Source organism: Aulonocara sp. 'chitande type north' Nkhata Bay, linkage group LG14, assembly GCF_057382095.1.
Source record: "Aulonocara sp. 'chitande type north' Nkhata Bay isolate Kocher_YH1m ecotype deep benthic linkage group LG14, A_spYH_male_GT1.1, whole genome shotgun sequence".
NCBI classification, from domain to species: domain Eukaryota; kingdom Metazoa; phylum Chordata; class Actinopteri; order Cichliformes; family Cichlidae; genus Aulonocara; species Aulonocara sp. 'chitande type north' Nkhata Bay.
In genome coordinates, this window is record NC_141357.1 from 15,645,645 (window position 1) to 15,671,982 (window position 26,338).

Below are 26,338 nucleotides of genomic sequence, written 5' to 3' on the forward strand. Positions count from 1 at the left end.
GTCGGACCTTCACCCATTAGACACAACTGTGGCTCACTGCCTGCTCGGGGAGCAATAGGCGCATTTAGGCCAAAGACTGAAGCCTTGTTTTTGAATATGGATTGAGTTTTTGATATGTTGGTCATTGCGAGTTTTAAGGTCTTATGTGTTCAAATTAATTGTGTAAGACACTATTCTTGTTTCCTCCCAGCAGCTTGAGCCTCTGCCTAGTTATGGAAAGGTTTATTATAAAATGTCTTGTCGGTAATGTCTGAATTTACAGCATCATTTTTATATCTTCGTTTATTGCTCCACCCATGTTTGTAAGGGCTTTGTGAAGATATTCTACAAAGATGACTCGGTTCAAGTTATACCAGTATTTAGGACGCTGAAACTAGGCTTTCACTAGAAGTCTTAATTCCATTGTTCAACTTATGTGTATATCTGAAAGTCTACAATAAAAATACCTGTAAGTACTCAGCCTTGTGCATTGGAAAACCCATGATGTCTAGTTATTTTTGTATTTTTAACACCACACTTGAGAAAATGGTCAAAATGATTTGTGGTTATAAGCCTCTGAATAAATGGTAACATGTCCAGTATCTTTTATTAGCACACCACACTCCAAGTATGCTATGTGTATAATCTTGTTCTGAGTGTAACCAGTGGTTTGCACCATGCAAACTCTCTGTATTTACGTTCACGAGGGCATCTCTTGGTTGGTTGAGACGCCTGCCTCTTCAAGTCCTATTGGTTAGATGTTTTCTTAAGCATTGAAATAATCCTATCATTCACTTTATTTTTCTTCTGTGGTCTTTCAGGCCTTGTAGTGTTGCTGAGCTACTCAATGCATTCGTTCTTTTTAAGATGAACCTTACTGTTGATTTGGCCAATCCTGAAGTTCTTCCTATCTCTCTTAGGTTTTAGGGTTTGTTTGTTTTTTGCAGGCTAATGATGGCTTCCCATATTTTAAATTACAATTAAAAGCTATGAAACACAAATCCAACACTTGAATCATGTTCAGATGCACTATATTACAAAAGTGTTTCATCTTCTACCTTCACACATATATGAAATTGAGCCATGTCCCATTCTTCATCCATAGCGTTTAATATAATGTCAGCCTACCATTTGCAGCTATAATGGCTTTGAAACTCTTCCACACCAAGCTCTCTCATCCATGTTAGATGACTACCGTTCTCCTGGCAATGGCTAAACCCATGCTTGTCCGTCAGATTGCCAGTGTCTACTGATCTGAGTCCAGTGGTGGGGTGCTCTACACTGTTGCATTCCACACTTTGCATTGGACTTAATGATGTAAGACTCGAATGCAGCTCCTTGACCATGAAAATCCATTCCATCAAGCTCTCTATGCACTGTTCTTGATTTATTCTAAAGAACACAAGTTTAAATGTCTGTAGTGATTGACTCTGCAGAAACGTCTGTGTACTATGCACCTCAGCATCTGCTGACCCCACCCTCTGATTTTATGTGGCCTATTACTTTTGCTTTTAGTGGTTAAAATACCACCAATAGTTGACTGTGGAATATTTAGTACTGAGGAAATTTCACAACTGGACTTGATGCACAGGTGGCATCCAATCACGGTACCGCGCTGGAAGCTGTCTGCATGCCTAAGTGCTCGATTTTGCACACCTGTGGCCATGGAAGTGATTGGAACACCTGGACTGAATGATTTGGATGGGTGAGTGAATACTTTGGGTAAACGTGGAGCATTATGTCTACTTCATTTGTCATGAAATAACGAGGGAACAGGCCCCAATTGGCAATGAAACTGCCCGTCGATCAAATGTCCAATTGTGTTTGTCCCCATTACAATGGGGGAAAGTGTATAAAAACTGCTGAAAAAAACCCAACAACTTTTAAATAAAGCTGAAAGTCTGCCCTCGCAAAGACTTAATATTGGTTTAAAACCCATGATGGTGGCGTACACATGGAAAACTACAGAAACTGTCTTTGTCAAACAAGTTATAATTTGATATATATCCACCCACCAACTTGTGAACTGTTCACTACAGTATTAGGGAACAAAACTTTTGTGTATGCATTTCAACTTTGCATGACTTCATTCCCCAAGTTGGAAAGCTTTACGTGCATGTTTCAGCTGAGACGGCTTCGGTTCGGCACTGACAGCGTATGGGGAGAAAGAGTAAGAAAGGAAGGCAAGATCGCTGTCACAGGTCTTCTCCATGCTGCCTGTTTCCACACACAGACAACCAGTGTCTCACACTGAATACCTCATGAGTGCACAGTAGTGTCACATGTTCGGCTCTTTTCCCTGTCCCCCACCCATGCTTGTCTCACACCCTCATTGAAGTTAATCGCTATAGTTATATTAGCCTTAATAATGTGGGAAACTACTGTGACCACAAAAATTTATCTTTCCGGTGGACTGCTTGTCATGCACTGGGTCTTGTGAATGACCCATTTAAGCACAATTCCTATTTCTTCTTCCCTGGATCTTGGGGTATTTCCTTACCCTGAGAGTTTTAAAAACAGGACGAAGCTTTAATGCATCATTTGTCTGGTAGCCTACTAACCCCTTAATGCAGAAAATCAGGAGGTATGTTATATATCCTTTGACTGAAGAGTTTAACAACTTTTTAGGGCTCTCTACCTGGTTTTGTTTATGAAGTCTTCTAATGAGAAGTGGAGCTTTATGTCATTTAAAGCCACCATATACTTGTAAATTTGTAAACACGTTAAAAAGTGTACCAATTACAACTGAAAAGTTTTAGCTAAAGAGTTGTAATGATGATCAGATCAAACAGATCTAATGGAAAAGATTCCTTTTATTTAATCTTCGGTTTCGTAGAGATCAGGTTCCATCAGATAAAGACTCATTGGTAAAAAAGACCAAAAGTGATTCATCAAAGAATGTAAATTACGACAAAATACCCATTCATGACTTTTATAAAGTGTATTTTTAATAATGTGCCTGTCTTATATCCAATTCAATGTTTCTAATCTGGTCCTAAAGCCTCTCCCTGCAGTTCCACTTTTGCCCACAACAAGGCGCTCAACACCCTTTTTGTGCCTTTAATCCAATCTAGGAGAGCTGTAGCATCTGGTGGATGAGCAAATTAGACAGCTTAGGGGAGCCAGTGGTCCTACATTTGGCATTGCAAAGCTCCTTTACTGGGACATCGGTACTTAATCCTCACAGCTCTGATCATTACAGCTGATGAGAGGAGGAGACTGCTCCACATTGTCTCAAATGCAAGCCCTCCTCCTCAGCCTCAACAACAAACATCGACGTCTAAGCACAGATGCACATCTAAATGTAACATTATGCCAACTAATTACCACGATGAATTTAATATATATTTATTAAATTCTCATAGTTTTGTTCTCTAAAGTAAATTATATTATAGCAAATTATGTTTTTCTTATTGATTAATCTGCTTTAAACTCACTGGGGTTTTTTTTCTTTTCTTTTTTTTACAGGCAGTCAAACTTTCCTCGAGCCTGACATCAGATATGTAAATGTCTGATTTTACCTGACCAGCAGGTGAAAATATATTTAGTGCACAGTCATCTAAAAAGAAAGTAAGTAGATGGTAACCATGTGGAATTAAAAAAGTGCTTTCTGTTTTTACAGGGTTTCAAAATTGTACATGTTTGATTTAATAATTAACTTGGGATTTTGGCAATTTTGACATAAGTGAGTGTGAATGAGTGAGTTCTCCTTTTGTTAAGAAATCAATGCAGCATAAAACGTGTTTAGAAGCTTAAATGAAACTATTTGAAGATCAAATAAATGAATATTTCCAAAGATTACTGGCTATCGGCTGCCACAGTGTAAGAAAGTATAGGATGTTGTAAAAATGTTAACACTGCACAAAATATCATCTGAACACTTGTTCTTACTCTTACCAGTCTAATTTGACACAGTGCATTATTTTAAAGCATAAGCAGGTCTATCAAACAGGTTGATCATAGAAATAAATATTGTGCTGTGAAGTCCCGAATTAGCTCTGCTGCTTTCTCGGTGACCCCAGCTCTCATCCTTTTTATTTTTTTTAAAGCATCACGCAGGGCTATAATAATCAGGCCTGCAGACAGCCCAATCACTGTAAGTGTATAATGCTGCTCAGAGGTTTGCTGAATCTGCTAGCATTTTGAATGCAGTGTAATTACAGCACAGATATGATTGAGCTGGATGAGCGGTAAATGGGGATCACAGTGGGGCAGATCATCATAATCAGGCTGTCCACATGTTTCTCAGGCAAATCTCATTTTTTGGTATCTAATCAGCAGTGCAGTGTATTAGCAAAAAAAAATGGCTGGGGTCAATTAGCTTTTAGTTTAGTGGACTCAAATATTTAAATAAATACAACGTAGCTTGCTTTAAGAATTAATTTAGGCTGAGATTAAAAGGATTTTTTTGCACATCTTTGTTTTTGTTTCTTCTCTGCACGGCAGAGATTGACATATAGTTAGCCTGTTCTTCATAACAAGCTACTTCCCCGTCTCTCCTTCTGCCAGAACTGTCAACCGCCTAACAAGGTGCACATATTCACAGCTGCTGCTGCAGGAGATGAGCCCAAATGAGGAGAGTCTACATAAGATGAGAGGGACGTGCCAGACAACAGGTGCATGGATACATCACGGCTCATCCACTGGCACCACACTGTATGATTCCAGCCATATAAAAGACAGCTGGTTTTGATCTGTTTCATTTTTTTTAGATCGATTACTTGTAACTGTACAGCAACTCTAGCTCCTCAGACAGGCGGGAGTATGACTAAGCTTAACTTTAAGCTTAAATTTCAAAACTTACATTTAACTACTGATTTTATCTACTGTTCTGATTTTATCTGTTTTGATTTTATATACTGTTGTTTGTTTGTTTGTTTGTTTGTTAACTAGTTAGTTAGTTTATTTGCTTGTTTTATTCAATTTTAAATCATGCTTTTTATTTGTTCTTGTTTCTAATGTCTCTGTAAAGCACTTTGAATCACCTTGTTGTTGAATTGTGCTATACAAATAAACTTGCCTTGCCTTGCCTTGCCTTAAGGGTGTCTCATCCTAGTCTCACAGGCTACTCACACTTACTCTTCCCCCTGTGGTGATAGCGATGCCTCTCCACAGTGTATCTGTTTGTTCATTCATAGGAAAAGCATTAGTGACACGTAGATGAGTCATAGAGGCTTGCGTCTAAACAGTCCACAGCATGTCAGAAACCCTGCCACCCTTCTGCTCCTCGCCTCAAGGCACTACTCATACCCTCACCAGTCTCCCTAGTTACTCTAACTCGTACATATGCATACATATGCCTCCTGTGTTTGTTCAAACAGAGCGGATCCCACCTGATGTGTTGGGTGCCACAGAGCAGATGTTGCTGTAGTTGTGGGCTGGACTGCAGTGGGAGGCTGTGGACATCCTCATTACTGAGATGCTGTTGGGGTTCTCCTCTCTAGTGGGATCTCTTTAATGAAGTGGTTCTTCTTATAATCATTCACTCTATTCACCACACACTGTAAATACAGGAAATTCTGCGCAGTAGTGAGCAGTCTTGGTGAATACAGCTGAATCCCATACTGATACCTCAGAGAAACAAGAAAGGTAGTGTGCAATCTGAACTATGTAGATTTTTCAGCTCAAATCAGAAATGAGAGGCCTGCCAGCACTCGCAGGAATGTGGATGTTTACAACGTTAATTGTGTTGTGGTGGTTGTTTCAGTTATGAGAGCTCAAATGATTAGTCACATCCATCCACATACCCAGAGTTCATCTTCAGGGTGGCTGTCAAAATGTTGTATAAAGCAGGATTATGACTGTGCAGTTAAAGACAATGGGAATTGCTCACCTTATGTCATAATTTAGAAAGGGAATACAATAATTCAGTGTGAACGAGGACACACAGGGAACCTCAGCGGTTGTTACCATGTTTTTAATGTTGCAGTTATTCAATGCTTCACTATATTTTACAGTCATATACTGTTTATGGAGATTAGAGGAAGAACACTAAATTAAAAAAAGAAATGGCAATCGCACAGCTGACAGTATCATACTGCACAGCTTATATATTGTATACAGTTTCATGCTAGCAGATCTAGCTCCAGCACTTCACTGTAATTTAACAGGGAATTTTATCATAGTGCATGAAATCTGTAACCATCCATTCCAATCTGCCCATAGATGCCATCGCTTTCAGGTGAGACATGAGCATAAAGGTTTGCTTGTGCCCCCCCCCCGAAAAAAAATAATAAATAAAAACAAAGAACAATTACTTCGATGGTCTGCCTCCATAGCCGAATAAAAAAGACCTTCCCCTTGTCCGTTTTAAGTTTGCTGCGGGAATTTCGACATATTCCGGCCTGGCTGCGTTAATTGTAAAGCCAGCAGATGGAGCAGATGTGTGTGTTTATACAGTATGTGTCACACTCCCTCTGTGACTTTCAGAGGTGATGTCAGGTGCAACACCTGGAGTTTGTCTCCTAATTAGGATGGGCGTCTCCAAGGCGATACCCAATTAGAAAAGCTGAACCCGGCTCTCGGGGCTCACAAGCGGATAGAGATCAGATGCATCTCATCTCTCACTGGCAAATTGCTTTCATCAATAAACTATATTTGTGGTGCTGATACTGTATTTCTGTTCCCACTAAACACATTTTCTCACACTCTTCCACACTTATATCACACTCTTGTTTCCCCCCCACTGCAGGCTGAAGAGAAAATCCACTCTGAAAGAATATTATTATGAAGGCTGGTGCACCGACTCACCTTGCAGTGCGGTATTCAGTCTCCTTTGCGCTTGACTGTGTCCCTCTGTTCTTACAGCTATCTATCAGTTTCATAGCATGCAATCTGCATCCTTCCAGCCTCCCACTTCACGCCCACCAGCGTTGTATCTGTTGTGTTCTGCATGCATGTAGTGTGCACAGAAACAAGCGCATTGTGTTTTTGTGAAGGCTCAAGTGTTTTCATGTTCCTCACCCCCCTTTCTGTATAAAAAGAGACAGGAGCTCCTGGGCAGAGAATACCCACCGCAGAGCTGCCCCGGCAGGGTTAGGGGGAGTGTAGAGGATGCTCGGCCCCTGGCTACTTGCTACTCGTAAAAGAGGGGAGATAAGAGCTCTGAGGTTGTTGTGTGGTTATAGGAAGGACTAAGCGAAGGCTGGCGGGGAGGAGGTTGAAGGCGTGAGGGGGGGGCTTCTTCATACATTTTTATGACCACGTAGATAAGGTCAGTAGTGTGCCATCGTTACTAGGCAACACTGCGACCCTGAGTTGGATTGAGTTGTGAAATTGAGAAGTCAGATATTCTTATTACAACAGCCCAGCTTCGGTTCTGCTGTGTGCATTTGTTAACAAGCAGCCTGTCTCCGTGTGCCATTCTCTGCGCGAGTCGAGGCTGAAGGACTGCTTTAACTGGACAATTAACTGTGGCACTGAAATAATTAGAAGGCCATTGATTGGGTTATTAAATTGTTACAACCATGTTGGTGATATACTGGTATCTGTGCGCTCTTCAGATACGTGATGATGGTAATGGTGATGAAAAATGACGAGCGGGCGTTTGATTATATATTTTTAATGATCCAGTTCTTGTGGGGATACACTAGACTGTGGGTGTATTGATTTTTCCAGTTTTGAAGCAGAGAATGGAGGAGATGGAGACCAGGCACATATGCAGCCGGAGTACAAATCACCAAAAAAAAAATCATCCACCCTATTCTCTCCCTCCCTTTACTCACACTCTCCACCTTCACTCCCTTCCCTCTCCACTGCTCCTTTCTCCGTCCCCCTCTTTGCCATAACCCTCTCAGCTCTCCATCCTCACTTCCTTATTTCTGCCACTCCTCCAGCAGGTTTTCATTAGGTTCCCCCTTCCACTCCTCTCCCCTCCCCTCCCCTCGCTTACTCTCCTGCTCTCTCCTCCCATTTCTGTCCCCTTCAGCGTCCTAGTTTAGCACGTCAAGGTTGGCTACAGATATGCTCCTCTGTGTCTTGGGGCTAACCAATGGAAAACTGTCTGGGGTTGCTGTAGCAGGCTGGGGTGTTTGTATTACGAATTGAGGAGGAGACGGGAAAAGGTTGCTGTGTGTGCTGTGGTCCGTTTTGCAGAGTCGAAGCGAAGTCTTAAGCACGTGACCCTGAAACGCTTGCAGGGTTAACAGTCGATATCTGAAAAATGTGGTCTGAAAAAAAAGCAGCTCATTTTCTCACAGCACAGTTGAACAGACGACTTCATTAACTTTATTATTCACCACAGCAACAACAAACGCTTCCAAGCGTGTACGTCACTTTTTAGTGTCCCCTGGAAACATGTCTGTCTGAATTTCATTGTGTTTTCTCACATTGAAGCATGTTTTTTCCCTAATTGCTCTGTGTGTATTATCAAATTAGTAAAGGTGTTTTCTCACTTTGCGTGTGTTTTGTCGACTTGTCTGTGCTTTCATACGCTGCAGCGCACTCAGCTGTCAGTTGCAGCACACTTAGGTTAAAACGCATAATTTGGGGAATTTGGCTCATTATTACTGCCTCTGAAATCCTGTAACATCTGCTGTGTGTGACTGAAGTTAGGGCCTAAATCTGAATTAGCAATTAAGAAAAACGAATAAAAGAATAGTCAGGTTTTTGAGAGTTTGCAGTAGGAAGGGAACAAAGGCATCGAGCAAGCAGACGCTGAGTGGAAATATGGGCCAAGGGATAGCCTCTGCTCTCAGATAACAAACTACACTTAAAGCACATGTAGAGTTCACAGGTGAATACATACAATCATACAATCCAATCCACAGTTTGAGTAATCTGTTTAAAGACTGCGCTTTAAAAGTGCTGATAAAATTATTTTGTAAATTAACAGTAGTAGGTTAGCTATATCCCCTGTTTCATGGTTTCATATGGTATTTATAGATCTTGTCCTACTTTAGAAGAAAATTAATCCTCCAAAAAAGAAATATCTGTCAATCAAATTCATAAACTAAATACTTGACTATAAATTGGTATAGCAATAGGTTATTGGTAGTAATAGGGGGTTAAAAATGCTCAGGTTAGCATGTGAAGGACCACTAAGATCTGCTGTAGCGGTGTAGAATTCATTAGAAATAAATTGTCGAAAATAACTTGTTTTGTCAGCTCCAGTAGATTTTTTTGATGCTCTTCTGGATTTAACAACTGAAGTGTGCTACATGGCTGATTTCCAGCCAGAGATACTATAACACTAGTATTATTCATTCACTAAATGAAACTAATCAGTATCCTCACCTTAAATGTAAAACGGTGCCTGCTACTCTTGATCTAATGATGACGCTGAACACAACAACAGCTCAGCACCAGGACAACACAGTGCACTGCTGCAAACTTCGTCACAACACTGCAAAATATCCAGCACAGCACGCACTAAACTGTCTGGCATTTTCATGCAATTCCTAAATAACAGAACATTAGCATTCTTCACATTTCTTTGCAAGATGTTTTGCAAAAATGTAACTCAGAAACACACAATATATATATACCTCCACTACCTGATTTCAAAACTCATAAAAAGAAAAAGTTTAAAAATGCATTACAACATCACATATACAATTTAAATGTCCAGTTTTCAACATTTTTAAAAACTATGTCTATGTTAAAAATGATCAAATGCCACCAAACGCTCTCACCTTTCTCTCTTTTCTTTCCTTTCGTACTTCGTTCTCCATCTCTCAGTGTTGCGCATTAACCTCACTCCGGAAAAATACAAAAAGCTGTAAATCACCCAGAAATATTATATGTGTTGAGGTATTTGCAAGTTGCATTTAAAATTCACCGATACGCAAACAGTATGACTGATTATCTGACCTCTACCGCAGCACTAGCTAAATGCTACAGCTGCAACTTTATTTATATCTGTACCATGAATGGACTGCACGGATGAGAACGAATAAAATGACTTATCTTCTTCATAGTGAGCAAGTATCTCAGCACACAAAAAAAAAAACTCATTTGACAGTAGAATGCATGAATCTGCCTTCACAATTTCATTTCTCATTAACGAAAGGTGCTAGAACACCATTCTGGATCATTCTAACTCACCTGGAACACCTGGTGATAATTGCTTACTTAGTTAGCAAGCTACATCCATAAACTGTATGGATGCGTCACACGGACACAGATAGCTGCTGATTAGAGCTGAGTAACATCCCAAATAAAATACTAGAATTTCACCCACACATCTTAAAACGAACCACGCAGCTGATAATAACATAGCATAGCGATGCTTCAAGATTGTCTTTTGGAGATAGGTTCATATATCAGTAACAATACATAAAAACAGAAAATTTAAATAATTACGTATTACGTGCGATTTACATAATTTAAGTATCCAGTTTTAAAAAGCTTCTGTATCATATAAACTCATAGTTCCTTTGACATGTTGACTTCCAAACCCTGATGCCTTTCATGCAGCTGGCACATTCCCAGGTTATAGCAGTTCTGCCCTAATTTAAAGAGTGTGCATGTGTCCTAATGCTGATTGACCCGCAGGTATCGTGTTCATCCCAAGGGGAACTACTAGATTGTAAACATATAGCAGCTTGAACTACTCTGGCCACTCTGTAACCTTATACACAGTTGTATAAGGAGCCACGAGCATGGCTTGTCTCTTATCAATGTCATTGTCTTAGCAAACAAAAGGGATCATTATACCGGTGCTGAGAATGTTTCTATTCTGAGTTAATGGGTCACATAGTGTAAAGGCAACCTGATCCTCCTTTGGGTGGCGAAAGGAGTGAGCTGAAGGCTGACATTTTGCTGATGATAGGCCAGTCTGTGTTTTGTTGTAAGAGACGCTGGGCTTCACAGGCGTTGTCAAAACAAGAGACCCCATCCTGAGGGATTACCCGGCCTGTCTGCACACACGCCAGGGACAGGGTTGACCAGAGGGACAGCCGGGGTTGTGTGTGTGTGTGTTTGCACGTGTGTGGAAGGTGCTGAATGGAGGAAACGTAGCTAAAGAAGAATATGCCACTTCCTGTCAGTGTTGATATTTTGGTGTGAGAATTTTTAACACCATTGGAGTATGTTTCAGTTAATCACAGAAAGAGCTTGACTGGATGTAGATTATGGGGAAATTACACTGGCTACAGAAGCATACTGCGTATTGTTACCTACAGTGTTGGGAAGGTTACTTTTAAAATGTATTCCACTACAGATTACAGAATACATGCCCCAAAATGTATTTTGTAACATATTCCGTTAAGTTACTCAATGTTAGTAACGTATTCTGAATACTTTGGATTACTTAATATATTGTCATAGTTTTACAACTACATAATGTACTATTGTGTGATTTATTACTATATTACTATTACTGAAGGCTACTCGCCACGCTAGCTAACATTGTTAGCTAGCTTTAGTCTAACATTCTGCAGTCTATAAACTAACCTCAGCTAACGGCAGCTAACAATATTAGCTCGATGGCGAGTGGCCTTCAGTAATAGTAATAAATCACACAGCAATAGTACATTGAAGATACTGAAATGGGACATAACCCAGGTAGCTACCACAACTAAAACAAGCTAGTTGCAGTAGGCTAACGTTAGTTTTTTTTTAAAAAAGAACTTACTTCCAGATGTTTCTTAAGGGTTGGAGTTGGAGTCTTTTGAGCTGAGAGCATCTTGGTTGCTGGCATTGAACGGTCACAGTAGTTCCAAGTAAGAAATGCATTCCTGCCCGTGCACTGCTGTTGTGCTGGCTCCAGGTCATTGTGTAACTGACGCCACCAACATTAACAGGATGCTTACATTAGAGCCTCTTATTTCGTGTTTTGTTTGGAGTTACCAAAAGTAGAGAGGGGATAGCCTAACATATAAAACAGGAAAAGACGGCCGTGTAGTCCATTTATTTTATCAAACTGTATTCTAATTATCACCTTTTTTAACAGTAACTGTAACGAAATACAGTTACTCATATTTTGTATTTTAAATACGTAACGTTGGCACATGTATTCCGTTACTTCCCAGCACTGGTTACCTACATCACATTATAGACACTTACACTTACTCACTATTACAACATTATGGAGTTAATATTTCACTTCATTAAGAGCTTCAGGTTCTTTTATTATGTCCCACTTTGTCTGATTTCCTTCTTTAACTTGTTTTACATTTTTCTTTTTGTCTTACCGTCAAATAAATAAATTACACATTCACGCCTTATTATTTGTGATTTATTTTTATTAATATTTGTAATTTTAATTTTATACTGCATACGGTGCCGTGGAAAACTATTTTATCCCCTTCTTGATTTTCTTAGTTTTTGCATATTTGTCACACTCACATGTTTCATCAAACAAATTTTAATTTCAGACAAAAATAAATATCAAATGCAGTTTTTAAATTATGGTTTCATTTATTAAGTGAAAAAAGCTATCTAAACCTAAGTGACTGTATCAGAAAAAGTAATTGCTGTCTAAACCTAATAACTGGTTTCGCCACTCTAGGCAGCAAGAACTGCAATCAAGTTTTTGATAACTGGCAATGAGTCTTTCACATCCCTGTGGACGAACTTTGGCTCACTCTTCTTTGCAAAATTATTTTAATTCAGGCACATTAGAGAGTTTTAGTCCATAAACAGCCCATTTAAGGCCGTGCCAAAGAATCTCAATCTGATTTAAGTCCAGATTTTGACTATGCCACTCCAAAACCTTTTTTTTTTTGCAAGGCCACCATTGCTGTTATGTTTTATAGGACATGTTTGTCCTGCTACAGAACCCGAGTGTGCTTCAGCTTTAGGGCACAAACTAATGCTTGGACATCTGGAAGAAGTTAAGCAGCCCCAGACCTTTTCATGGCACTGTATATTGTATACATTATATGAAAAAACAGAGGAAAAAAAAGAGTGCATTCCTGAACTGCATCATACATTTACTCCATTACGCTGTATTTTGGACCAATGCTTAACAGAGAATAAATGAATTTGAGGTGTCATGTGGGTCCTCTAAGTGCTGTGAAGTACTCAAGGAAGCTTAGGAAGGGAACCTATTTGCTTTCTCTAAAATCTAATTTCTCACTGTCTCCATTAAACTACTATACAACTCCATTAGCCATTTAACCCAAGATGATATCATTTTGTTTGAGACCTTAATTATAGTTTTCTTTGCAATTACTGACTGACTTGATCAACAAGGTTGTCCAATAAAAGCTTCCAGTTTTAGTGACCAACACATAGGATAGAATAACATAGGAGCCCATGTTTATGGTGAATACAAAGTGCTGATGGGTGTTGCAACTGTATGTTAAAGCACAAATAATGGAGCCAGATGGGACAGTTCGACATGCACATACATTTGCATACAATCCATTTATAAGAAGCAGAGTTCATCAGAAGCCTTAAGTTCCAAAATTTAAAATGCTTGCTCTTCTGTAGTTCCTGATTCATCTGTTCTTGGAGAAATGGGATGAGTGCAGTGCAAATGGGATAAATCACAACAATACAACTTCCACTGGTTTAACAGTGGCTGCCACCACTCTGATTAATATCTTTGATCTAATTTTATCATCCCCGCTGAAGCTGGCAGTAAAATAAAAAGCGCCAACAGATCCCATGCCAGTGTGAGTATCACAGTCAGAGGAGTCATGACCTTGACTGTGCAGTGCCACGAATTGTCTCACATGTGCTCCATTTCCTTCCTTATATGCACGCACCGATACATTGGCACATGCGAACACCCCCGCACAAAGACATGCACTGCAAGGCCAAGACTGCCTGCAGCAGCCCGGGGGCTTCATTGTCACATTTACTTACTGCTGTTTAGGCATCATGCTGGGGGGCTAAAACGAACTCTCTTCTCCTCCCCCAACCCACGCAGTGAACTCAAACCCCACTGAAATCCACTCTGCTCATGTCCAAAACATGGCTGTGGAGCCACTGAATGCTGTTATATAGTTATTGGATTTGTCATATGGATTTCTTTCCCTTGTGGCTGAAAATGGCCCTTTTTCTCCTTATAATTTTGGTTTGGGAGATTTTGTCAAATGAACTAAAATCAAATAAAGTTACACGATGGATGAACCAAAAAAGCCTGATTGGTGTTTCTAAAAGTGCAAACACATGCATATAATACAGTTTTATAGAGTGACTGTAGGTTACCACTTTAGTATCAGCTTGCAATGGGAGCACATCAGTCTTAGTGCCAATAAAGCTTTGGACCACAGCTTCATCTTCACTTGTCTTCATACGACTGGTACATTTGTGCATGTTCTGTGGAAGGTGCCTCGCAGTGCCCCCCAAAAAGGCTTGCGAGCTGATGTTAAAGTGGACTGGTTCATCTCTGAAAGCATTTTTTGAAAAATACCAAAATCAAGACAAATAACATCAAACTGCTGCTCAGACATCAGCTTCAACAACTAAACAGTTTTCCTCTAGTAGAAAAACAGCAGCCATCTTGGTTTTCTCCAATATTTTTCTTTTGGCTTGTTCAGAATTGAAATTTTTGGTGGAAGCTGTTGCAAAATGTTTCCATCCATGTGAGTCCTGTAGATGCGACACTGCAGCTGATGCGGAAAAGCAGACTCTGATTAGTAGGTTGGTCCTGCAGTGCAAAAACAGCTAATTACTCCTGTGATAACAAAGTCCTTTCTAGACACATGTTTCTACTCTGGGGACATCTTCGTGTAGGTGCTTTTAAACATTTGCTAAATTGTAGTTGCCTATTAATAAAATATATTATTACTATTATTATATTTCAATCTCTTTTTACTTCAATGGTTAAAAAGTTTGATCATCCTTCAATTATCTCTTAAAAAACAGCAGGGACAGAGCCCATTTCAGCAGTTTACACCCTGGACAGGTCGCACCCTATTACAGGGTAACACAGAGAGACAGACAATCATTCATGCTCACATTCATGCTATCTATCTATCTATCTATCTATCTATCTATCTATCTATCTATCTATCTATCTATCTATCTATCTATCTATCTATCTATCTATCTATCTATCTATCTATCTATCTATCTATCTATCTATCTATCTATCTATCTCTGAATATAATCTGTTAGCGTTACCACTGAATACCTCAGCCTACTGGTGACAAGGTTGTGGCTCTTGTGTTCAGAGTGAAAATCAAGGTATTGTCTTTCACATCACAAGTAGCCTGTTCAGTTGTACAGCTGCTGTAAGTGATAAACAGCAGCACCTGTTTTCCATAAGTGTAAATAAAGGCTGTGCCAACAGCAACATTTGATCTATATGTATGTCCAGTTCTGACCTTTGTGTTTTCAACATATCATTGATTCTTATTTCTCTGTACAGTGATGCTAAAATTTTGACTTTAAAAAAAAAAAAGTTGTTTTCTTGTGGTAATAAAAGCTTCTCTCACGGCATCCATGTTTTTTATTAAATAGAAGGGAGAGAGGTAATTATTTTATAATTATGGTTTTTAATGTAAAAGGGAATTTAACCCATGCTAACCAGATATTACATACTCATATAGAGATCAAACATGGCTCATAGACAAAGTACTGTAATTACTGGGAGCAATATTGATTAAAAGGATTATATATAAATACAGGTTAGAGCCTTTTTTCCTCAATTGCAGTCCAGCAATGTGAGCATTCTTTGGTGAAATGAATATGAGTTGAGTCATCAAACACACCGGCTGTAATTTGGTTGTTGTGAGGTCATGTTGTCAGTGTTGATGTTACACTGTGCTTGTTTGCTGTCAAACACACTTTGTGAAATTGTGCTTTTACTGGAAGCGCCCTCATTCGGGGCGTGCGTACAGCAGTGTGACGGTGTATATAGTGTACACACACAGTACATATGCCCCTGACCTATGTGCTGAGGTGAGGCTGTGTCATTGCCTCTATTCCATGCTTTGTGACGCCAAACGTTAGTTTTCAAAGGCAAACAAATATCACCTTTTGATTAGCTTTGCTTTATCTATTTCACTGCCAAAGTTTTAATTTCAGCTTCTCATAAAATCCTGTTTGCTGAGCGAGATTACACCAGAGACGTTATAAGGACTTTGATTACACCAATGCTTCATTTCCCCTAAAATGTCAGATGGCAGTCTCTAATGCCATGGATCCCTCCCTCAATCCCTTGAACCCACAGTCAAAGCCTTTTTTTCCTCCCTCTCTAAGAACTGTTTGTCTTGACAGGCTGCGGATGTCACCTTTAGTTGTGGAAAAGCTTTCTTTTAACATTACTAAAAAGGCTGAACCGAGGAAAACTACGGGCAGTTCTGCTCCATTTGATTACCTGTAGGGCATGAATGGGCTTTGCCTTCGGCATCACTAACACGTAGTCCTTGAACTTTACAGAGATGCCCTTGAGCAAGGTGTTTTACTTTCATTTTAAAATAGCTTATTGGAAACAGATGATGAAACCTTGTTTCTGTATTACAGTATTTAAGTGTGACTGCTGTGAATGAGTATGGGCAGCAAGCGAGGCGAAAACAAAGCTTGGATAAAAATATGGCACGGCAAATGATCATATCTCACATTCTGCAGCAGCTAATCAACTCAGCTGTTCTTCCATGCCAAGAATTTACAGCCAAAAAACCAGCACAGTGCTCCTAATCAGCTCTAAATGACAGCCCGGATCTTTAACCATTTGCCCTGAAACACTAGCACTTTCTCCTTTCCTCCAGTCTTAAACTTGTTTGGATTTATCTTGCACGTATAGGCAAAAAGTAAAACAGCATCACTCATTCAAACAGACATTCTGGAGTAGCATTAGTAGTAAAAAAAAAAAATCCAGACAATATCTGACCAATCAAACATGAGTAAATACAAATATCTGAGTACTACTTGAACAGTTTTGAGGCAAACAACGCCCCTGTTTGTCTGCTGGAGTGTGGAGAGAAACAGGAAGAACGCTGTGACAGATTAGACACAGGGACAAACCAGACTGGACAGCAGCAAAATGCAAAGATCAAAATAGCTGAACCGAGAACTCTCAGCTCAGCATCTTTACCAACTTAAAAGGCGGCTATTAGCGCTACAAATGTAGTCAGTATAGCCTTTCACCATGAAACCTTCTATTTATTTATCTTCGTACACATTCAGACTTGTAAGGATATGAGCATACAAAATGAGTGTCTTGGGGTATATAGCTGGAATCTCACTTGCAATGTATTCTGTCGTGTGGGACAGAGCATGAGCTGGCGGTTATATCACACTGAGTGTAACCCGGCGCTGTGGACAGGCCCACAGGCTTCCACAGCTATACCCTTGACTTCAAGGCAGGCATTAAAATGGAGGGGTGGTGGTAGTGGGGGTTGGTGGTGGTGGTGAGTGGTGGATTATTGGGTTGAGGGAGGCGATATAAACTGTGTGAGTATGTGCGTCTTCGGGGTGGGGGGGCTCTTCATCTTAACCCCCTTTCTTCCCCCTGACAGAGTGGCTGCCTTCCCCTCCTATCTTCTGTTCAATGCGATTATTAAATCTCATCAATCAAGTTCACGTTGTTATTCAGTTTAAAAGAAAAAAACAACTACATTTTCTACTTAAACAACAGAAAATACGCGTCACTGGGTGTCCTTGTAGATTCCCATTATTACGGGGGAGCTCGCTTCTGTTTTCACACACGAAAGAAAAACATTAGGAACTAAATTCAAGCCAGATCTGGGGCACAGCGGCGTGTTCCGCGTACACCTGCACGCCAGCAGACAGCGCTTTCTGTTTGAGCTGATACAACCCCGTGCGTAAAAATCTTTGGTACCTTGGTGCGTCAGGTGCAGCTCATTTCCTTAATGCAAATGCCCCACTCGCTGCGTGCTCTCACACTCTTCCACCTCCACAACAGTATCCTGCCCCGAGGAGCGACCGGCTGCCGCCTCTGCTCCTTTAAGGCAATGAGGAATTAAAGCGTCTGCAGGGGCAGGGGAGAGGGTTATTCTGTGTAATGCTCAGAGAGTCAGTGTGGTGCGATTAGAGAGCGGCAGCGGAGAAGATGCGCTTGCTCGCCTCTTGCTGGACGCACAGAGGCGATGAAGATGATCTGACTTTGGAGTCTGAGCAAAAAACCTGCTTTTCATTCTTCTGCCACCGCCCTCTCTCTTATCTTTGCTTCTTTTCTCTTTTAGTTGTTTTAATTTTGTAACATTTTATTTATTCGTTTATTTTTACCTTCAAGGATGATCCGTCTTCCAGTGTTTTATTCAGGAAACCTGAAACCGGACATTTTTCTTTTAAAGATTTAGTTTAACCATTTTTTCTAAATTTTAATTTTTGTTTGTTTGTTTCTTGTTTTCGGATTTAATTTCTTTTCCCAGGATCCGCTCTAACCCGGCTCTGACTCAGCATCACACACACACCTGGGCTTCACCCCTTCAGCATCCTTTTGAATAACAGGGACAAGCAGCAAGACGCGGAGCACAGGAAGGAGAGTCTGAGCAGAGCTCTCCCCAAGAAAATCACAGAGGCGCATTTATGCTCCGAGACATCCCAGAAACCAAATCAGTGTAACAAAAAAGTACGAAGGAGATATTAAAAGTAGAGACTTGGACCGGTTTGCTTCAAGACAGTGGCAAATGTTTAACCTTAGCCCAAGCGCACAGAAGAGAAACCCAGGGAGGCACCGGTCAGAGGAAGAAGAGAAAGCATAGCTTGGGGGGATTGAACGGAGCAGGGCATGTGGATATTGGCTTTTATCTTTTCCCAGAGCATCTTGAATGGTAAGTTGCACCTGCTCATATTTTTATTATTATTATTATTATTATTGCTCATCACATACTGCAGAAGGCAAATCACTGGTAGACAGCTAAGTGACTGAGGAGGGAGGATGGAGGTCACCTGTGACCCACATGAAATGGATTTTATATGCTTGTCAAAAGGCTGACACCCCTGATAGAGGGGGAGAGACGGGCGAGGCATGAATTGCGTTTTAAATCCTTCAAGCTCTCCTACAAACCATTAGACCCATATCTGGCCTTCAGATATACACCCTGAACCAGGAGAAATAAAACGGCTATACCATGTTGTTAGTGTGCCTGTAGTCAGTCTGTTTAATTGCAATAGTTGGATATTATGTCAAGTTTGAATAGTTTTTCATTTGAATCATATTAATAATATTTGTTTTTGTTTTATACCAAATGATACTTATTTTTTTCTGTCACAACCTTGTTCCACTGTGGCCCTTAGTAATAAGTGACGTCTTTGATATAATGGACATTTGGTTTAACCCTTTCCCCATCCCCCACAGAGAGCATATTTTTCAAGTTCAAATGGCCTAAATTGACACTAAAGCATAAAAAAAAAAGGCCAGTTTATACAAAGATCTTTAAAGGCAGTCATTCGTATTTGCATTTTAACGTTTTGGGGTTTGTTTGTTTTTTAATTAAAAAAATTAAATTATATTTCTGGCTTGAGCAGGGTGTTCGCAGCACCTGCAAAACCAGTTTTGTTACAAATGTGAGCTCAGCTTTTTGTTTATTTACCTTAAAATGTAGTTAGCAGAGAGAAAGCGTGCACCATTAGTACAAAATGTTCATGCAACGAATGTAATGAACAGTACAGGTGTAATGTTTTTGGATGAAACACAGTCCTCAGGGGTCATTTTTGTATTTTATTTGTCTGCAAATGCAAAAGTACTTCACAAATTTACTCGTGAAAAGAGTGTGAAATGCATTTTTTCCATTCAAATGCTGGAATTGAGACGTTCAGACCTGGTCGTGCATCTTGTCGCTGTTTTTCGTGTACACAAGTGCAGTTGCATGCATTTGTGCCATTGCACACATGCGAGACACCATGCAGGTATATTTGCACACTCTCACAGTGCGTATATATGCATATATATAAAATCAATGGTGGAAAATTGATACAGTTTATTGCGTTCACTTATTGGCCAGAGTCCCTTCTACAGGGAGGGATTATGGCCGACTGGGTGTGTACGAAAACAGGGGAAGAAAAAGGGAGAGTTGAAGAAGGAGAAGGAAAGAAAATGGAAACATGTCTGGGAGACATCAGGGTGACAAGATGGGGATTGAAAAAAAAAAATCAGTGGTCGGTTGCTTTTGTATGGAAAAAAAAGAGATTTCACAAAAGAAAAATTAGGGAAGTGGGGATTTACAGGTATGAATACATTCAACCGCATCAAGGGGCTGTGATATATTATAGTATGCCCCCAAAATGGATTTTCCCCCCTCTGGCCGGAATGATAAAATAAAGCTTCGAAATGGATTTTTGTTTCTGTGCCAACGCGTTTTCGGTGCTGAGGCAACCCTCCGTCGGTGCCGTTTATTGACATTGACTCCATATAAAATGGTATCTCCCTCAGCCCAGCTTGTGCTGAAACTCATAAAGGAACAATAAGGAATCCTCATTAATCATAATCATCTGACTCTGACATTAGATCAACTGCCATGCAAGATTGTGTCCGTTTATTGCTTAAGGGATTATTGAGGAGGCCTGAGGCAACTGATAGGGATTAAGCAATAGACAGCCTTGAGTGCAGACGTTACACTTTTTGTGCTTGTTATTTGCACTGCAATCATTACACACCCACACACACATACATACATATATATATATATATATATATATATATATATATATATATATATATATATATATATATATATATATATATATATACGCATATATATATATATATATATATATATATATATATATATATATATACGCATATATATATATATATATATATATATATATATATATACGCATATATACACACATATATATATATATATATATATATATGTATGTGTGTGTATAAGTGAATTTTAAAGTATCTTTACCTTTTTCTATCATTTATATTTGATTTTCCCATTATGTACAGGACCCTGGCTATATATATATATGGTTGATTATCATGAAAATGAGGTGTTCATCGGCTGAGTAGTCATTGTCAGAATGAATGAATGACCTTGTAGATGGAAGCCAGCACGGAGATTGGATTCCAGACAGTTCTTGCTGTTTCAGAGTTAGGCCTATCATGTGCACACTGGCCTGTCTCTATGGTAACCTCCTTAATGGGTGTTAGGGGCTGCGTCCTAAAACGTTCACCCATTCACTCTTCACCGTATGGGGGGAAAGAAAGCCATATGATGTGGTGTTGTGCAAAGAAAATACCATGCAGTTCAGAATTCCCGTTCATAACATTGGATAACCGGATGATTTCATTCACTAGGTTGGGCTTAATAATTCTTCACAAACTGGAAACCTTTTTAAAAAATAAAAAAATGGCACACCTGTGGAAATATTAGACTATTCCTGATGGGAACTGTGAGTTTGTCTGCAAACCGTGCTGACCTGGAAGCTCCCGACCCAAAGCTAATCACATCTCGTTACATCGTTGTGTCCACAGGTGTTATAAGCAACCATATTATAACCGAGCACCTCACAGCGCTTCTGGGTTCTCTGTGTTCTTTGCGTACATTCACTGGATATCAGCCTAATGAACTCAATTAAAGAAAGGGAAACGGATTCGCAACCACACAATGCTCAAAAATGTCACATTTTAATTGCTTTCCTTATCTTTGCAATTGATTGTTTATTATCAAAAGGAAGCAAAAGACAACCCCGGTCCTTATTACTCTTTTTATGAAAATTAAAATGTTAAATCTGACACATTCACCAGCCAAGAGGCACAATTACTTTTTGTATTCCGTTTAAGACTTTATGCTCTTGCTATTTCCTGCACCTATCAAAGTAGCATCTATAAATTCAGTCATCAGTACAGGAGAGGAACCATTAAATATCTCTGCCTGAAAGTTGCCTCTGGGCAAAACTACAGCAAGCTAAACCGGCCTATTCAAATTCTCGTTGCAAAGATATAATGAGACAAGGCTTCTCACAGAGTCCCCACCAAGACTGCGATGATTTGTAGACATGCACGCGGCTTAACCCGACGCTCGTGACTTAAAAAGGACTTATCTCGTATTTCTTCAATAAACGAACTATTATGTAGAGGTCAGGAAATCATGCAATCAAATTTTGATCTCAATTAGCTGTGACCTTTCGCGGACTACACACACACACACACACACACACACACACACACACACACACACACACAGACTGGGGTGGATGGATAGATTGAACTTGGCTGCAAATAGAAGGTGGGACGAGTGTTTGTGTGGTAATAAATCTACATGAAGGCGATAAAGCCAGTGCAGTGATGAGAGCCTCCTTTTGTCGGAGATGCCTCTGTAAAAATGACTAAAGATCAGTGGCCTCCCAGCGGCCGGGTCTGTAAAGCAAATGGAGAGAAACCTGACCACCCTTATTGTTGCACTCACGACTAGTAGTCTGTTTACTAATTACCAATTAGGATTTGGTTGCACAAGCAGTATCATAGCTCTTGAAATCAAATTACCCCATGAAAGCACCCAGCGTACAGTCAAGTGATAGATCACCTTGTGCAGTCTCACTCTGATCTGAATATCTAATGGGCTAAATTAAGTTTACAAACCCACTTAACTCTTCCTCACTTGTCTGAGTTGTGTGAAGGTTTGTTGGGTTACGTTTTGAACTCTGCGCGCGATTCCAGTTGAAAGAGGTGCTAATGTTGGGTAATGGATACCCTGATGTGCGATCATAATAGATATCCCCTAGTTCATACATCCCAGCTGTATAATGAGGGCTACTCTACTGTACCATACCTCCTCGAGCCTGTCTAGCTCCCTAATTAGGAGCAAGCTTTGGTGACTCGTGCATGTGCGCGCATGCTTATGTGTGTGTGCTGCATTTCACCCAATGTAAAATCTAATTACCGATCACACTGTGTCTGACAGGATTCCACTGAATCGGAGGTGTAATTGCGCAAGCCCGCGTGTAAATGTCTCTTGCATTAAAATGTTAACGATATCATTTAGCATCTGCGGGGAAGAGCAGAAAAGCCCTCAGCACCCAGATGTAGGTGTTTGATCATGTGTGCAAAGTGAGGCTGTAGTACATCTGGCGGGGGTTTCCCTCTCAGAGAGGGTTCTCAGTAGAGAGGATGTTTTTAATTCACTCAGCACCTGTGAAAGTGACATGTTATATTACTGGGCTACACTGCACAGGTACTGTAGTGGGGGAACTGGTGTAGAAGCTTTATTTGACAGTTTAAAAAAGACCAGTGAACCACTTCTGCTCTCCTCTGCAGAAGTGGTTTTCTGTTGATTTTAGTTTCAAAGTAGTTTGGAACACGCCCACTTATGACAAAAGACCCAGTGAGTGTCTCAATAACAGACCCGCAGACCTACAGACCGCTCTTCTTGATGCAAAACCTGAAACGTGAAGATCTACTGCAAGGTGCTAATTCTGATTTAATAAAACTTTTTCAAGGTCAAAAGTTTGTTTCCAAAACGATTGACCTGAGCTGTCCCTCTGATGTACTCATTTGTAATTCTGTCTATCCTGGTTAAGTCTAAACATCTTCAACTCTGCCACCTCCAGCTTGGCCTTTTGTCTTTTCGTTAGTGTCACTGTCTCCAAACCATACACCATAACAGGGGGTCTCGAGCCAGTGTACTCCCAGTTTCAGTTCCAAACCTGGATATATCTGCAGGGTTGCATCAGGAGAGGTATAAAGTGTAAAATCTTTCCCAAATCAAACATGTGGATCATCAAGAATGAAACAAGGTCCTATACGCAACTTATAACAGCATTCAATCAAAAATTTGTATATTAACTGGAGTTTGGTTAATCCCAGTTACAAACACGCCTACAAAACCTGTTACATAGTCAACTTTATCATTTTATTAGTACTCTGTATCGTACTGTACTGTACATTATCAGTCTGGATATGACAAGTTAACCAACTGTGACATGATCAGCACAGGCAGAAGATACTGAATGAATAAATATGTGTTGATACAACAGTACACTGTGGCCCGCTCTCTTTGCCCAAATAAGTTAAAAGCACTCAAACATTTGAGGAAGCTGATTGCCTTTTTTTAAATTATGTAACAGTGACGTCAGACCAACGATATTGTAAAATAGCTTGCCATATCATTACCTTTGAGCAGGTTTGTGTGCACTCGCAGTCAGCTGCTGTCTTCAGAGTGATTTTGGTGGGATAAAATGGCATATTACAGAGTCAGTCTGCTCTCAGTTTGACTGAATGGGGTTAAGCTGGCAAGTTTGTGAGATCTGTCTGAGATAATGTGGCGATTAATGATGAAAACTTGCAGATCTGTTGCAAGTCAGTTTCCGTCTGATTTGAAATTCAGAAATTCCTCCATAAATAGTGACATAGTTTCTGCAAGATGACAATTTAAGTGCAAAATGACACAGGCACTCAGCAACCTCACTTTTATAAAGGACTATAACCAGAATAAAATCAGTTAGCGACCAGATAAGTTAAGTAGAAAGCCAATTAGAAAGAGACGGGTCCTGACTCAGATTGCCAACACGTTGCAGTCAATCTGACAGAAGTTATCTGAAAACCTTCGTCAATCTGTCTGGGAGTGGTTGCAGTCACACTGCGATTGTTTGCAGACAGGTTGGCTCCCACCAGGTGACCTCTGCAATAACCTTACAATCCAAAATAGTTAGAAGGTTGTTGCACAATCAACCTCTGGGTGACAAGTTGGTTGCACACCTAATTGCAATTGGTCAAAAATGAAGGTGTGTAAAACAAAAAACAAATTTCAACACACTCACCAGGCAACTACACATATAAAAAAAAATATGTTATTTCATTTATTTCTTTTTCATAGTTGCAGTGAGGTCTCCAAATGTTAGTCAGGAACTGGTTTAGAAAAAAAATTCTCAAAAAGCTTCAAGTTATTGAAGTATAGTTTATTCAAAAATGAACAAAATGTGTCTCATCAAACCCAAAGTGTTAGTAGCACAATTTAATTAAACTACTCAATCTTCTCAATGACTTTTGTATCTTTTTTGGGTTTAAAGTGTTCCAAGTTAGCTTTGCTAACTTGCTTTAGTTTGTGATCTGCTTCCAATCAGATGTTTGCTTTAAATAGCAATTATTCTAAACATGAGATTATATTGTTACAAGGTTGCATGAGCCTTTGTGACAATATCCCCCCCAAAATGAGTTCATTAGAAGTAAAACCTTGTTTCTCTATTTGCAGTTTTTATGTGCTGCTGTTTTGCCAGAAGAAACTTGGTTTTGTGAAATTCAATCCAGTTTTGATTCCCTTTTTCCAAACAGGACAGAGAAATGTTATTTAATACTTGTGTCAAATATAAAAACATGCATGACCTTTTCATAAAATATAGATTATATGTGCACGCACACCAGTAGTCCTTTTTGGGTCTCATTGGTGTGTGTGTGTGTGTCTGCAGGCTCACTTGTGGTGAGTATCCCACCACAGTTTTTGCCCATCGTGGAAGACAGGTGTTGAAGGTGCGACAAGTTTGCTATCCATCACCCCTAGAGACAAACAATCACACTGCACCTCATAAATACTGGCTGTTAATCCAGCCATCCACATACCAGGTCCAGGAATTGAACTCGACTCACTTGGTAGCCCAAGGCTGAATTGATTCGCGTGACTTTGTCCTTAGCATGATGCATGCCTGATGTATTGTGGCTCACCAACTGTCTGCCAGCCTGTCTCTTTCTTTCCAGTGATCTCTCTGAGCTTGGCTTTTCATGGACCCTCCTTGTATATTCAAATCTGCATCTCAGTCAGTTTATTCAAAAATGCATTTCCTGGAGATATTTCATCATCAAGTCTGTCCCAGTGTCTCATGCTCCGTTGTCCGAATATTAAAGTAGGCTACGGGATAACGGAGGAGGCAAAGCTGGATAGACAGAGTGACAGAAAGACAAATGGGTCCAGCTTGGTTTCTTGACATTGCTCCTTATTTTTAAACCTGGCACAGATGCTAAGATTTAAGACCAAGTTAGTGGCGGTTATTTTTAGCTGGCCATTTTTAAAGCGCTGTCATCTTGTTTGTAAGGTGTGTGAGAATATGCCTGTGTGTGTGTGTGTGTGTATGAGATGTGGAAGGTAGTGCTGTATTTCCTGGTGTTCATGTGAAGTATATATATAATGTGTCGGGAGGCTTTACGGAGTGTGTGTTCCTGTGTGCATGCAAACCAGTGCGTACGTGAGTTTAATTGGGAAGTGGGGTGGGTGGGCTAGTGTGTGACATGGAGTGGAGCCACAGGAGTCTGATTTATGTCCTTCTGGCCACTCATCGATCCCTCGGCCCGGTGTGAGACTGAGTGCATTGTCAATAATCTTAGCACTTTGTGGTATTCCTAGAATTCCCAGACCTCCTTTGCTCAGGCCAAGGTGTGATGCTGCAGTAAGCCATCTTGTCCAAGATCAAATAAGCGGACGCGGGGCCTGGCTTCAGTGCATTTGATTGTAGGGTAGTGTAGCAGTGAATATATCACTTTGCTGGGGCTGTGCTGTTGAAGAAGACTTCCCTCTATTGTTCGTGCAAGAGGAGGTAATTTGGGCAAAGCCCCACA

General features: G+C 40.1%; 1 protein-coding gene and 1 long non-coding RNA gene across 5 annotated transcripts in view; both read left to right on the plus strand.

The window, feature by feature from the left end:
- Positions 1–3,224: 3,224 nt before the first annotated feature.
- LOC147314323 (uncharacterized) lies at positions 3,225–5,060 on the plus strand. The gene is made up of 3 exons (XR_015124645.1): positions 3,225–3,283; positions 3,448–3,549; positions 4,489–5,060. It is a non-coding gene; the product is annotated as an uncharacterized LOC147314323 (long non-coding RNA).
- A 12,662-nt stretch (positions 5,061–17,722) lies between these two features.
- dscamb (Down syndrome cell adhesion molecule b) overlaps positions 17,723–26,338 on the plus strand; it is a 134,405-nt gene continuing 125,789 nt past the window's right edge. For 2 of the 4 annotated variants that reach the window (XM_086261168.1, XM_086261169.1), the window contains exon 1: positions 17,723–18,614. In XM_086261168.1, coding sequence (XP_086117294.1) covers positions 18,572–18,614 — 43 coding nt within the window. In that variant the 5' untranslated portion in view covers positions 17,723–18,571. The remainder of the gene's footprint in view (positions 18,615–26,338) is intronic. The other 2 variants (XM_086261170.1, XM_086261171.1) reach the window with 1 other exon arrangement.